The sequence below is a fragment of the Sminthopsis crassicaudata genome, chromosome 5, assembly GCF_048593235.1.
Source record: "Sminthopsis crassicaudata isolate SCR6 chromosome 5, ASM4859323v1, whole genome shotgun sequence".
Lineage (NCBI taxonomy): Eukaryota > Metazoa > Chordata > Mammalia > Dasyuromorphia > Dasyuridae > Sminthopsis > Sminthopsis crassicaudata.
Window position 1 is genome coordinate 293,059,528 of NC_133621.1, and position 13,974 is coordinate 293,073,501.

At 52.4% G+C, this 13,974-nt stretch overlaps 1 protein-coding gene across 3 annotated transcripts in view; it reads left to right on the forward strand.

Moving 5' to 3' along the window:
- The first annotated feature begins 5,746 nt into the window (after positions 1 to 5,746).
- RFX4 (regulatory factor X4) overlaps positions 5,747 to 13,974 on the forward strand; it is a 133,581-nt gene continuing 125,353 nt past the window's right edge. For 2 of the 3 annotated variants that reach the window (XM_074271485.1, XM_074271486.1), the window contains exon 1: positions 6,441 to 7,006. In XM_074271485.1, the coding sequence (XP_074127586.1) occupies positions 6,964 to 7,006 (43 nt within the window). In that variant the 5' untranslated portion in view covers positions 6,441 to 6,963. Of the gene's footprint in view, positions 5,772 to 6,440; positions 7,007 to 13,974 lie in introns of those variants that run through there. The other variant, XM_074271484.1, reaches the window with a different exon arrangement.

The window sequence follows — 13,974 nt, forward strand, 5'->3', positions numbered from 1 at the left end:
TTACTGCTGCTTTCTTCATCCTAACAACTTTCTCTCGACACTTGGATATTTACAATGCACTTAAACTCGATCCTGTAGTCTGTGGATTTGTGTAGATGTCTTGTCTCTTCTGCTGCACTGGAAACTTCATATTTGTGTCTCTGTCCACAGCCCCTGGGAGAGAGAATTCCTGGTGTGGAAACCCTCATCCACTAATGCAAGTAGCCCCTTCTTCTGTAGTAGGAGAATGTCCAGGGGCTCAAGGTCACATAAAGGCAGGACTTGAACCCAGATCCTCCCAATTCCAGGGGTAACTCTATGTTTGCAAGTTGCCTCTCATAGGTGTGTTCAATTCAACAGTCAACAATCCAGGTTTTAAACGCTTAAGATTATATGATAAGCCATACACGGCACTACACTGCATGCCAAGGAAAACCCTCTTCCCCTCCCCAAAAAAGCAAAAGCAGTAGGAAGATCATGGGTCATCTGTGTCACAGATGTAGAGCTAAAAGGAGGTCATTTTCCCCTAACCATTTCATTTTATAGAGGAGAAGATTGAGGCCCAGAGAGGTAAAAATATTTCCCAGAGTCACACAGCTAGCAAGTGACAGAGCTAGCATTCAAGTGCAAATTTTCTGTCATTTCCTCCTCGATAGAATAGAAGGGTGGGATTAGACGGCCACTGAGGTCTTTGGCTGCTCTGATCTTCTCATCCTAAACATACTGGGTCATTCTAGATGACCACCACAGTACCTGGTATTCTCTGAGGCTCTATCTAGCTCGCAGTATTCGATCTCATGATCTGGGTTCAAATCTCAGCTCAATTCTAACTAACCTTAAATCCATTTGACATGAGACAAGCTGAGAGAGATAGGAGGGAGGGGAAAGAGAGGGGGAGGGAGGGATAGACAGACAGACAAACAAAAACAGAGACAGAGAGTGAAAGACAGACAGAGGAACTGAGAGAAAGAATGAGAGAGATACAGAGAGAAGAAGGAAGAACGAAGGAGTATGGGAGACAGTGACAACAGATATAAAGAGAGAGACAGAATCAGAGAGATGGAGGAGGAAGAGAAGAAAAAAGAGGGGGAGTTGTGGAGGGGCAGGAAGCATTTATTGTTTATAATGTGCCTAATACTATGCTAAAAGGTGGAGATATTATTGAATGAATTAATACATAAGTGGGTGAATGAATATGGATTTGAAATCAATATTAGGAGGACAGTTTTTATTGTTTTAGGTCTCTGGACAAATCTTCACTGCTTGAAGGGCTGAGATGGATAGGGCACCTGTGTGACCCTATGGTGGCAGTTCTTAAGTGTTGAGACTTTAGACTTAAAGCAGGCTTAAAGCTGAAAGGAAGTGCTTTTACTCTAAACCCCACCTCCTTTTTCTTTTTTTTAAATAAATTGTTAAACTGAGACCAGGGAAGGGACTTGCCTCAGATTATAGAACTCCCATCTACTGAAAAGGTGACAACAAAGTACAGTGGATGACAACAGCAACAACAATGATTGGAAGTAGAGGAATGCTTCACAGCTCCCATCTTTGAGCCTCAGACCACCCCAGGGAAGAAGGGGCTGCAATGATTGCAAATCCCCATTTTACAGCTGAGCAAAGCAGTAACTTGCTGGAGGCAACATAGAGGGGAGATTCAAATTGTCCTCTTGTCTTCAAGTACTGATCTTTTAATCATCTAGGGATAATGGCTAGAGTAGGAAAAAAAAAATCTGAGCCTTCAGATACCTTTGACTTTTACGAGCTCCATGACCACAGGCAAATTACTTACCCCTTCAGCCTCAGTTTTTTCATCTGCAAAGTGGTCATCATCTGTAGCTCCTGAGATCTCTAGTAAAATACTGAATTCCAATGAAGTAATAGAAACCTGAGTTTGAATCTAGTTTCGGCAGGGTGACCCAGGGCAATACCTATCCCTGTTTGCCCCAGTTTTCCTCATCTGTAAAATGAGCTGAAGAAGGAAATGGCAAAGTAGTCCAGTATCTTTGCCAAGAAATGCTCAAATGGTGTCACAAAAAGTTAAACACGATTGAAAAATTGGTTAAACATTTTATATCTCTCTATATAAGCCATTTTATATATACATATATGAAATATATATAGGATCATTATATATATAATGGTTAAACATTTTATATATACATACACACATACATAAAACACACATATATAACCATTATGTATATAATGGTTAAATATTTTATATCTACATATATGAACCATTTTATATATACATATATGAAACATATATATGTGACCATTATGTATATAATGATTAAACATTTTATATCTACATATAAGCCATTTTATATATACATAGATGAAACATATATATGATTATTTTATATATATAATGGTTAAACATTTTATATATACATACACACATACATAAAACACACATACATAACCATTATGTATATAATGGTTAAACATTTTATATCTACATATATATATAAGCCATTTTATATACATAGATGAAACATATATATGACCATTTATATAATGGTTAAACATTTTATATATACATACATACATGCATAAAACACACATATATAACCATTATGTGTATAATGGTTAAACATTTTATATCTACATATATAAACCATTTTATATACATACATGAAACATATATGAGCATTATATATAATGGTTAAACATTTTATGTATACATTTATAAACCATTTTATATACATATATAAAACATGAATAGCCATTATATATAATAGTTAAACATTTTATATGTACATATATATGATGTTTAACCATTTTCAATCGTGTATATGTATGTATCTATGCATATGTATGTATACATGTCTGTATGTGTGTGTATTTATGCATGTATCTATGTGTGTGTGTATCTGTCTGGAGGGAAGGGGACTGACATCTGGGGCCATTAGTGGAGACTTCCTGTAGGAGTAGTACTTGAGCTGAGTTTTTGAGGGAAACAAGAGATTCTTTGAAGCAGAAATGGTCGAGGGAACGCATGCTAGGCATGAGAACAGCAAGAACAAAGGCTTGGAGATGGGAAATGAGGTGTTCCCTTCAGGAAACAACAAAAAGGTAGTTTGACCGAAACAATACAGATACAGACCTTGTGCTGGAAAGGACCCGGGACGCCACGCACTCCAGCAGCTTCGTTTTACAGATGAGGAACCCGAAACCCAGAGGGAGGGAGGGCTTGTGCAAGGCAGTGAGCGTCAAAGGTGGGATTTGGACTGAGGTCCTCTGACTTCGTAGCCATCCATTTTGCTCCCGTTGTGCCAAGGTGCCTCCGAAACCCTTGAAACGAACCGGGAACAGTGGGGAGATGTCATGTGGGTAGGTAGAGAGAGGGGGAGCTTGATGCGGCCCCTGGATTCAAGTTCCGCCACGGACACCCGCTGCCGCCGTCGCTCTGGACGGGTCACAACGTCCATCGAGCTAGGCAACTCCTAGAGAACGTGCTGACCTGCGCTGGTAGAGAGACTTCCCTCACCTGGGAGTTCCATATCCCGCTAAAGAAATCAGAGGCGCAGCCCAGATTGCTCTCTAGGTTGTAGGGAGCACAGATAGGACGCGAACCCTCGCCCCCCAGTTCTTAAATCTACGAGCTCCCCCACCCCTCCGTTGGCCACGTTTTGCCTTCGACAGATGACTTTTACGCGCTGCTTTCGGCTTGGACAGCCCGCAGCCCCCCACCCACGCCCCTTCCTCGCGTCAGTACCTTCACGTGCTCAGGAAAATCGAAGACTCCGGGCCCCCGTGCAGTCACTGGGTATCACCAGGCTGCCCCCCCGCCCCCGGCCCACGCAGTTTCTCAGTGACACACACACACGCACACGCACGCAAGCCATCCTCCCCACTTTCCCTCTCTGTGTTGGGGCTGGGGGTCAGAGACCGGGGACCAGTGACTGGGGGAGGTTGCGGCTGATGTTGCTGGGGAGTCAAGCGGGGCAGAGAAATTAAAGCCTGGCCCCGGGGCTCTCGGAGAGCCGGAAGGGGGTTTAGGGCTAAAGCCCCTGGTTTTGTCATTAGGGAACTGAGGCCCAGACCGGAAACGCGCCGTGATTGGAACACAGGGCCCCAGTCTTCATACAGGTTCAGCGCACGGGACTTGAAACTAGGCTGCATTTCGGAGAGAAAGCACCGAAAACAACTGGTGACTTGCTAAAACCCCAACTCCCTTTTCTCTTCCTCCAGTTCCCCCCCCCCCCAAAAAAAATCCCTCCACCACGTAAACTCTCTCCCTCTCCATTTCCTCCCCTTCCTCTCTCCCCTCTCCCTTTCTCTCTCTTCCTCTCTCCACCCCTCTCCTCTCCCTCCCTTTGTCTCTGAGCTCTGTCTCTCCTTCCTTCCTTTCTCTCTCCTCTCTCTTGTCTCTTCTATCCTCTCCGTCTCTGTTTCACTTTCTCTGTCTCTTTCCTACTTCTCTACCTATCTCTGTCTCCTTTCTTCTTCCTCTCTCCTTTATCTCTCTCTCTTCTCCCTCTCTATTCTCTCTTTTCTCTCTCTTCTCTCTCCTCTTTCTTTTCTCCCTCTCTCTTCTCTCTCCTCTTTCTCTCTCTTCTCTCTCCTCTTTCTCTCTCTTCTCTCTCCTCTTTCTCTTCTCCCTCTCTCTCTACTCTTTCTTTTCCTCCCTATCTCTTCTTTCTTTTCTCCCTCTCTACTCCTTCTTTTCTCCCTCTCTCTTCTCTCCTCTCTCCTCTTTCTCTCTCTTCTCTCTTCTTTCTTTTTTCCCTCTCTTTACTCTTTCTTTTCTCCCTCTCTCTCTCCTCTTTCTCTCCTCTCCTTTCTTTTCTCCCTCTCTCTCTACTCTTTTTCTCCCTCTCTCTTCTCTCTACTCATTCTTTTCTGTCTGTCTCTGTCTCTGTCTCTCTCTCTCTACTCTACTCTTTCTTTTTTCCCTCTCTCTTCTCTCTCCTCTTTCTCTCTCTTCTCTCTCTTCTTTCTCTTCTCCCTCTCTCTCTACTCTTTTTCTCCCTCTCTCTTCTTTCTTTTCTCCCTCTCTCTCTCCTTTCTTTTCTCCCTCTCTCTTCTTTCCTCTCTCCTCTTTCCTCTCTCTTCTTTCTTTTCTCCCTCTCCCTACTCTTTTTCTCCCTCTCTCTCTTCTCTCTACTCTTTCTTCTCTCTCTCTCTCTCTCTCTCTCTCTCTCTCTCTCTCTCTCTCTCTCTCTCTCTCTCTCTCTCTCTCTCTCTCTCTCTCTCTCTCTCTCTCTCTCTCTCTACTCCTCTTAGTCTTCTGTCTCTTTCCTTTCTATCTCTCGTCTGTCCCTGTGTCTTCCTGTTTAGCGGCAGCAGTGGGCTCTGTTTTGCTGGGTTGGGGTTTGGGTGCTTCCCTCTTCCCCCCAACCCTCCCTCCTTCTCTTCCTTTTTATTCGAGGGCGGAGGCGGGCGGGGTGGGGGGAGAGTCTGGGGCCCTAGTAAACGTTGCCTCTGTCCATGGTCAAAGTAATTCAGCTGTAATCCCCTTTCTCTTCCTCTCCTGGGGCTCTATTCATATTCTAATCACAGCTTTCCCTTCCCTAAAACAGCCACTTTATCCTAGGCTGCAGAGATCCCGGCTTTGCACTTTGCTTCCACTTCCAGCATCTACTCCCCCCCCACTCCACCCCCTCCCATTCCCCTACCCGGCCCGGCCCAAGCCCTCCCCCAGCCCCTTTTCTGCACATTCAACTCCTGGAACCCGGCTCGCTGAGCTGGGCAGGGGAGGGGGAAGGGGAGGAGGGGAGGAGAGAAGGGGGGGGGGAGGGAAGCAGCCAGTGCCAGTGCCTGGGAAACCCTCCTCCCCACTTAAGGTAACGGTCCGGGCTCCTTACAAACTTCTAGACGGCGCGGGGGCGGGAGGGGGGCGCAGAGCAAAAAAGGAAAATAGATTGGGAGATCCCCGGCTCCCGCAGAAGGCGGAGGAAAGTCTCTTTTTCCTCTGCAAGGTGGGAAGGAATGTCCCTCCACTGCTGGGGCCGCTCTCCCTCCTCCCGGGCTCTGGGTTCGGGCCTGCCCTCGGCCCTCCCGCCTCCGCACCTCGCCTCCACGCGGGGGCTGGCAGCCTCGGCCCAGAGGTGGGCGCCACTGCTTCGAGTCCGTGGGGAGCCGCTCCCGCTCGCCCCCCTTTGTCCCCCCCCAAACTCGTCCAAACGAAGGGAGGGGGTAGCGTGGGGCCATCTAGCTGCGGGCCGGGCCCGGGGTTCTCCAGACACCCAACTTCTAAAGTTGGGGAGGCGGGGGCGGGGGGGGGCTGCAGGGAGGAGGGCCCCTGCTCGCTCAGCTTCCCAGTGGCAGGAGGGGGGCGGCCCCTGGGATCCGTTCCCCTCCATTTGATTAAAGGCCTGCGTGCAGGAGACTTGGGGGGACCCGGGAGCGAGGGGGCCCGATGGAAGCCAATTTTGATTGGGACTATAATGAGTCTCGGGCCTAAGGCTGGGGGGCAGGCCTCTGGAACTTTAAATAAGAAAACGTTTTTAATGCTGTAATAGAAGGGGGAAGTCGAAGGGTTGGGATTGCGTAGATCTAAGCCCCCCTTTTCGGAGGCAGCTTTTCTTATTCAAAACAGCGCCACAATGGGCTTCACATCGAGCCGGGCCACATCCCCATCTGACTAGCAGCCATTCATCAGGCTGGCCGGCCTATCAATGACATTTCTCCCATCAGGACTCCTATAAAATGATGCTTTTTCCCATGAACATCCGCAAACATTTTGACGGGTTTGGCTTTGCCCTGCTGGATTACTAAGTGTCCCCTCTCTCTCTCTCTCTCTCTCTTGCTTTCTCTCTCCCCACTCTTTCCCTCCCTCCCTTCCTCTCTTTCTCTCCACTTTCTTTCTCTCCTTCCCTCTTTTCTTTTCTATTTCTTTCCGACCTTTTTTTTTCCTTTTTTTTCTCCTTTCTCCTTTTTCTGTCCCTCCCCCTCCCCCTTTTACAACTCTCAGACAGGGGATCTCCAAACCTCAGGACTTTTTTGGGGGGCTTCGGTACTGTCCATGGGAAGAGCATGCATTGTGGGTTACTGGAGGAACCTGACATGGATTCTACAGGTTAGTTCAACTTGGGGGGATCTGGAGGGGGGTAATGGGAGGGAGGGAGGGAGAGAGAGAGAGAGAGAGAGAGAGAGAGAGAGAGAGAGAGAGAGAGAGAGAGAGAGAGAGAGAGAGATTTTCGAGTTGTGAACTGTTCAAAGGTTCAACTTGACAGTGAGACCCAGAGAGAGACCAATCCAAAAGTTGTTCTTATGACGCTCAGTGCACCCCGTTATCTGGTATGAGGAGAGGGAACGCGCTCGGAGCTGGGCAGCGGACACTAAAAGTTTCTTAGGGCTGTGCTGACTTCCTTAGGTGTGCCTTGCAGACCCTAGGAGAGAACTCTCGCCGCCCCTTCCCCTCGGGCGGAACGTTCCCCACCCCGCCCCGGAGCTGCCTCAGGGCTCCAAGTGAATAGCGGACGGCCCGAGCCCCTCGCTCTCAGGGGCTTGTCCTCGGCCGGGACGCGGAGGACGGAGGGGTGCTGGAGCGGGCTGGGCGGGGGAGGCCGCGGGGAATGCTCGCCGGGTCCGAGAAGTCGGGACGGAAGCGGCGGCGGCAGCTGGAGATGCTTCGGGGAGTTTGTGTTGACTGGGGTTGCTCGGCGAGGCAGGGGGGTTTCGGGGCTGCAGGAAGCCGGGGGAAATCTCGCTTACTTTTCTTAAGCGTCCCCCCGAGCTCCCCAGGGTCAGGGAAGTGGGGCGCGGAACCCGAGAAGGGCGCTTAAGGCAACATGGCCGGGGGTGGGGGGCGGCCGGCCGTGGTGGTCGCCAGATCATGGACCCGCCAGCTCTCGGGGACGGGGACAATCGGGGCTGGCGGTCTCTATCTCAAATCCGACGGCTGCTGGGCGGCACCTTTAAGGTGGGGCGGGCAGTTCTCCGAGGTACACGGTGGGGGGTGCCTTTCCCTATTCGTGAGGGCAGATGAGGTCCCTTCCACTCGCCTTTTCCCCAGGGGCACCCCCGGCTCAACGCCTTTCCCAGCTTCTTTTCGTCGTGTTTCTCCACTTTTCTTCCCTAAGGGAAAAGGCTTGTCTAGCCGCCCCCTCGATGTCCCTCCTAGGGACTCCCGTGCGGAGTCCCCAGGACGCAGATCGCCCCGAGTGGGGTCGCTGGGCGCGGTAGCGGGAGCCGAGGGGAAGAACGGGGACAAGGAAGCCACAAGTACGCCGCCCAGGCCCCTCAAGCAACTGGGGGCCCTTATAACACACGGCCCTGCCGAAGAAGTGTGCGCCCTCCCCAAACTTCCCCGGCTCCCCAAAGTATTCAGAAGTGGGGGGAAACAGAAAATATACAAATGGAGAACCAGATCAAGGGGCCTCTGGACAGCCCACCTCCCTCTATACGGGATGGGGGAGAGAGAGAGAGAGAGAGAGAGAGAGAGAGAGAGAGAGAGAGAGAGAGAGAATTTCTCTTGGTTGGAGATGGGGTTGGGTACCAGGGGATCCTGGTCCGTTTATACCCCGTGGGAACATCGGGCAGCAGGTGGATTTTGTGTGTGTGTGTGTGTGTGTGTGTGTGTGTGTGTGTGTGTGTGTGTGTGTGTGACTTTTCATCAGTATTAGTCTCCAACACCGCCTGGTCCAGCTCACGTCCTACCCCCGCTGAGAGGGTCCCATCCTTGAGCCTTTAGGTGCTAGTTTAATGGGAACTCAGCATAAGAGCCCCTTCCCGGGAGCCCAGGAGTCTGGGGCTGGAAGACACTTCAGCAAACGTGTGTGTGTGAGTGTGTGTGTGTGTGAGTGTGTGTGTGTGAGTGTGTGTGTGAGTGTGTGTATGAGAGAGAGTGTGTGTGTGTGTGTGTGAGTGTGTGTGTGTGTGTGTGAGTGTGTGTGTGTGTGAGTGTGTGTGTGTGTGTGTGTGTGTGTGTGTGTGTGAGTGTGTGTGAGTGTGTGTATGAGAGAGTGTGTGTGTGTGTGTGTGAGTGTGTGAGTGTGTGTGTGTGTGTGAGTGTGTGTGTGTGTGTGTGTGTGTGTGTGTGTGTGTGTGTGTGTGTGTGTGTGTGAGTGTGTGTAGCAGGGGTACGCGCGTGCTGGCGCACCGGGGCCGCGGAGAGTCGAAGTGAGCCCGCTACCTAAGAGTATCGGCTCCTTACGAAACTTGCGAACTCATTAAGGGGAGGAACAGTTACTGCCAGCCCAGGCCTGTGGGCAAGAAGCAAGCGCAGCGAGCGGGGCTTGTTAGCGATACGGGCCCAGCCCAGGGAAATGGTGGGCGACCAGTGGTCCCAAAGGGTACAGTTTGCGGCGGGACTCGCCTTGTCCTTGTAGCAAATCGGACCCTGAAACGTTCCTTGTATCAGTTGCCTCTGAGCTCGTTCTCTACACAGAGATGGCAGAAAGGGAGTGAGCGTTCGTTTTCTACTTCAGTCTCCCGCATGTCTTTTCCTTCCTTCCTTATCTCCTCCCTTTTTTCCTTCCTTTCTTCCTTCCCCTTTTTTTCTTGTTTCTGTCTCTGTCCCTCTGTCTATGTCTCTGTGTCTGTCTCTCTCCCTTTCCACCTTCTCCTTGTCTTCCTCCTCCTCCTCTTTCAGTCTCTCTATGTGTCTGCATGTGTATCTCTCTCCCTTTCCCTCCCCACCAACCTATAATTTCCTTTTAATAATATTGGAGGGGGGGGGGTAATTTTAGCTAAAGAGAACTTGGGAATTCTTTGTAAAGACCATGACACTTAAATGTGAGCGTGGCTGTGGGGTGTGTGTGTGTGTGTGTGTGTGTGTGTGTGTGTGTGTGATGTATCCTCAAATTCACTAACTTTCAGGCAATGCGGAGGCAGATGGTAAAAGCCCCGAGGCCAGAGAGTTTCCTGTGCTCCGCAGGGGTTGCTTAGCTTAAACAGTCCGTGTGAGCTCACCAAGGCCCAGTTTGGAACTGCCGCCCTTGCTCCCTTGCAGATCCCTCTCCAGCCCCCTTGCAGATCCTCATCCAGCCCCCTTGAAGATCCCTCTCCAGCCCCCTTGCAGATCCTCTTCTAGCCCCCTTGCAGATCCTCTTCTAGCCCCCTTGCAGATTCTCTTCTAGCCCCCTTGCAGATCCTCTTCCAGCCCCCTTGCAGATTCTCTTCTAGCCCCCTTGCAGATCCTCTTCCAGCCCCCTTGCAGATCCTCTTCTAGCCCCCTTGCAGATCCTCTTCTAGCCCCCTTGCAGATCCTCTTCCAGCCCCCTCAGATCCTCTTCCAGCCCCCTCAGATCCTCTTCCAGCCCCCTCAGATCCTCTTCCAGCCCCCTCAGATCCTCTTCCAGCCCCCTTGCAGATCCTCTTCCAGCCCCCTTGCAGATCCTCTTCCAGCCCTCTAATGTTATCTGGCCCCTTTGAGGCTCACCGCGCCTGAGGTTTCCTTCTGGACAAGAAGTTTCAGAAAACTGCTCCGTGGTCCCTGTCCTGCACCCCCGCCCCCAGCAGCTCCCTCTCGCCCAGCCCCGCATCTGCCTAGCTCCCCTCCGGGAGTCCGGTCCCCGACTCCCTCGCCGCCGGCCCCTGACTCCTCGGGTCCCACTTGTGAATGGGGGGGGAAGGGTGAGGATGAAAACTGGCGGCTGGCCGCACCCGGAGCCTCCAGCCAGGTAGCCGTTGAGCGTCGCAAAGCAGATGGCAGGAAAGTGGAGATTTGCTGTGGCTGGTTCAAGAACCTTCACCTCCCTTTCAGGGGCCTTAATCCAATTAGTTGTCCTTCTGAGTTTCAGTTGTTATGTAAAGCTTCTTTTTGCTATTTGGGGAAGAAATATCGCTTCCCAGAACGCCAGCGGCCTCCTTTTAAAGCCTCGGGCCGAGCAGCTTGCGCGCCCGCCGGCCGCCTGCCCGCCGGTCCCCAGCCTCCCTTTTTTTTATTTCAGAGGAAACTTAAAAGTGCTATCCAGAATCAGAAAAACGGCAGTGCTGGAAAGGACATCGGGGGGCCATGGAGGCCACCCTATTCAGCGCCAGGGGCTCTGGCTGGGAACCGTTTAGCGCCTCTGAAAAAGGTGGAAGGGCACGTATTTCAGTCGGGACTGGCTAATCGGGCCCGGCTCGTCTCCTCCCCCACCCCCACCCCCACCCTCGGGCTTTGTTCCCTAATCTTTAAAACAAAACCGGAGCGGCCCGCGTTCAAACTTCAGAAAGTTCATCTCTTTGTGGCAAACTGGAGCCAAGCCGCATCTCTCTTCTTTCTGTTTGCTTTTACTCCCTTCGCGGGGACCCGACAGGGCGGCAAGTTTGCGTCCCAGCGAGGACGCCGCTTAATAGATTCGAAACTTTTTTTTTTTTTTTTATTGGGGGGAAAAATCCCCAACAAGTGTTTAGCTAAGACAAAGAATGGGCCTGGGAGAGAAACGGAGCTCGGAGACGCAGACAAGCTGTGTTTCCTTCTGAAACCTGGCCCGCCCTCCTCCCCACCCCCCCCCCTCGCCCCCCAACTCTAGTCCAAGGTTTACAAAGAAACACCCTTTAGAAGATCACTTCTTATTGCCAGCGGGGATCCGGGAGCTTCGGTCTGGAATCTAATTGAAACAGACAGACGGGCAAACAGCTAGACGGGTGGGTTTGGCCAAGCCGCCCTGAATTGTGCTCGCTCGCCCCTCTCCAACTGGCAGCGCCAAGCTGCCCCCTCCAGGTAACTGAGTCCCGGAGAAGCAAAGTGGCCACGGCAGCATCAGCTGTCCAGTTTGAAAAAAAAAAAAAAATCCCCAAGCGTAGATAAGGTGGGCGGATCCGTCCCGCGAGCCCCGAGCCAGGGATGGATGAGGACCGAGTTTCCTCCCAGTCCCCCTCGCTATTCACTTGGAAAGTGGAAAATATAGACCAGAGGCTGGTCAGCCTTCTCCGACGGGACGATCCTTTTTCCCGGACCGGTTGTAGTGGGGTTAGCTTAGGGCGAAGGGGTAGAGTCGGTGTGGGGCGGGTGGCTTTAAGAGGCAACAGTCAATTAATAAACAGATCCAAGGATTTCTTGGGAAACGGGCGCTTCCGAGTTAAGAAGGCCAGCCAAACTTTTCCGACGCACACGTCCAATGAGCCGCGTTCTCAGCCTCCAGAACCCGGGCCCGGAGCCCCGGAAGCCCCTTCCCTTCTCTATCGGCTTGCTGCCGATGCAAAGCAGGCAGGACTGACTCGAGGGAAGGCCCGAAGGGCCTTTTGTTTTCCCCCCGAGAAGTAGGAGCCCCAGGCCGAAGAGGGAGGGTTTTCGTCTGTCCCAAACTGGGCTAGGGTTAGGGGCTTTTGTACGGGCGCAGCGGCCGACATTTAGGGAGCGTCCACTGTGTGAGGAGCCTGGGGGCCGCCGGCCTCCCCATCCCGTTCCCCGAGGCGCTTGACCTCTTCCCCGAGCCTGGGCTCCCATCCCCCGCCTCCCTCTAACCTCCTGGCCCCGGGGCGTGTCCCCTGGGAAGACGCTTTCTCTTCATTCCGATCCCCTTTCTCCTGCTGGGGGGAAGGGATCTATTCGCCGCGGGGCGGGATGGAGGAGGGAGGGGGAGGGAAGAGAGGCGGAGAAGAGAGGGGCTGGGATTTGGGGGCCCGCGTCCTAGAGACGAGGAGAAGGGGTGCCTCTCGCTCTCCTCCCGAGCTCGTATGTGGCAGTGGGACGAGGATTGGGGGTGGGGCGGAGGGCTTTCTCTTCCCAAGCCACCTGCCAAGCCGAGGCAACAGGTTGCTGGGAAAAGCTGCCTCCGGCCTCCGAACGGCTCTGCTCGAGTTCGTTCGATTGGACCAGCCGTTATTAAGCGCCTACTGGACTCGTTTGAGACCAGGCCCCTCTGTTCCTCAGCGTCCCGATCTGCGGGCGGCTTCAGACCTTGCGGCCCGGGCCAGCTCCGCTCCTGCTCTCCCGGATCCGGCCTGGGCCCCGGGGTTTCATAAAGTTCGGATCCCCGGGCCGGCCTTGAATTCCAGGTCCCTCTCTTGGCCAAGCCCACCCCCAGACCCTCGAATCCCGAGTGGGGCCCTCCGGAGCTCAGGCGCGCCCTCTCCCCGAGAGCTGAGAGGCGGATTGATTAGTGGATCGAGGTGGATGGGCGGGGGAGGGGGGGTCGGAGAGAAGTCGGGGGGGGTGGAAAGTTTGTTCTGGATGGAGGTAACGAACCACAGCTTGGGGTTTCCATTGCACCCTTCCTCCTAGGCGACATCGCCATGGTTACTTCGGGGAGAAGGGGAGGGAGAAGGAAGCGAAAAGCCAAATATTATGTGTTTGCAGTTTGGGGAACTTAGAGGGGGGAGGGGAAAACAGAGGGTATCGGGCGGGAGCCTGAAATGAAAAGCCGGGACAACAAAGAGATTTAGGAGGAGAGAGGAAGCAATCTCGAAGTTTGCATTAGGGCCTCCCGGCCACTGAGTGAAAGGGGGCCGGTTCCCCGGGCTAGCGGCCTTTCTCCAGGAGAGGGGTCCCAAGTCGCTCCTGTTTCCCGCAGCTAAATCTCTCTCCCGCCGGCTCGGGACTCCTGGGCTACCCGGGCTTTCTCTTTCAGCCGCAGGCTGATTCGCTGTAGTGGATGTGTGCCGCCCCATCCCTCAAAGGCCCGAGCTGAAAGGCGCATTCCCCTCGCCCCGGCTCAGGGTCTCTCCCAGAAGCGCCCGCTTTCATCGAATGTTAGAGTCGCAGGGAGCCTTCGGGCTGGTCCCGCGCCAGAGGAAACTGAGCCCCAGAGAGGGAAGCCTAAGGCAGAGCCGCACAGGGGCCAGACTCCCGGCCGGTTTCTTTTCCCTCCAGCCCGCCAGTCCCTTTTCTCATTCTCTTCTTCAGAAGAAGTTAGAAGTGAGATGAGGCGATGTGGAAAGTAAGGGTGTGTGTGTGTGTGTGTGTGTGTGTGTGTGTGTTTAGGATTCTTTGGGGAGAAAAAATCCAAAAACATTCTTGTCATAGCCAAACAACAATTATTGAGAACCTTCCATTATGTACTAGGAAGATAAGAGTTATTGTTTGTGTAACACCGAGTAGGACACTCGTTAGAAAGAAGAGAGAGAGAGAGAGAGAGAGAGAGAGAGAGAGAGAGAGAGAGAGAGAGAGAGAGA